Below are 734 nucleotides of genomic sequence, written 5' to 3' on the forward strand. Positions count from 1 at the left end.
GGAGGTCGGCACACCCACGGTGGGGGCGGCGTGGCCATGACGCGCTCCGTGTTGGCCCTGCAGCTGGTGTCGCCCGAGGAGTACCAGCGGTTCCTGGGCCGGGGCCTGGCCGTGGCTGAACAGCGCGTGCCCAACAGCTACCACTGCCGGACGGCCGACTGCCCCGGCTGGTGCGTCTACGAGGATGCCGTCAACGAGTTCCGCTGCCCGCTCTGTGCCAAGCTCAACTGCCTGCTCTGCAAGGTGGGCGTGGAGCTGGCCGCGGGGGGCCGGGCCGGGGCGGGGCAGGGCCGGGCAGGGGGTACTGAAGGCAGCCCCATGTGCCAGGCCAGCGCTGCACGTGCATGAGTGCGTGTGCATGCATAGGCATGAGGGTGGCTGTGTGCAGGCGCATGTGTGCGCAGGTGCGCATAGTTGAGGGCTGTAGGTGCGTGGCTGGATGCATGCATGTGCACGTGTGGGTGGGTGTGCAAGCACATTCTTGGGCTATAGGTGGTGGATGGGAGCCCTGGGGAGGGAACCCTCACAACAGCCCTCCCCGCCCTGCCCTGAGCCCCAGCCCGATGGAGGCGCTGGGTGCAGCACGGGGGTGGTGGGTGCTGCTGTATGCGCCCCCCAGGGTGCACCACTGACCACGGTGCTCCCCCTAGGCCATCCACGAGGGGCAGAACTGCCGCCAGTACCAGGACAACCTGCGGCTGCAGGCTCACGACGACGTGGCCGCGCGGCAGACC

At 69.3% G+C, this 734-nt stretch overlaps 1 protein-coding gene across 1 annotated transcript in view; it reads left to right on the top strand.

Annotated features, from left to right (window-relative positions):
• The first annotated feature begins 36 nt into the window (after positions 1 to 36).
• The window catches only part of LOC112551715 (ranBP-type and C3HC4-type zinc finger-containing protein 1-like), a 2,161-nt gene continuing 1,463 nt past the window's right edge, over positions 37 to 734 (top strand). The window contains exons 1-2 of the mRNA XM_025214243.1: positions 37 to 243; positions 651 to 734. Coding sequence (XP_025070028.1) covers positions 37 to 243; positions 651 to 734 — 291 coding nt within the window. The remainder of the gene's footprint in view (positions 244 to 650) is intronic.

This window comes from Alligator sinensis, unplaced genomic scaffold (assembly GCF_000455745.1).
Source record: "Alligator sinensis unplaced genomic scaffold, ASM45574v1 scaffold987_1, whole genome shotgun sequence".
Lineage (NCBI taxonomy): Eukaryota > Metazoa > Chordata > Crocodylia > Alligatoridae > Alligator > Alligator sinensis.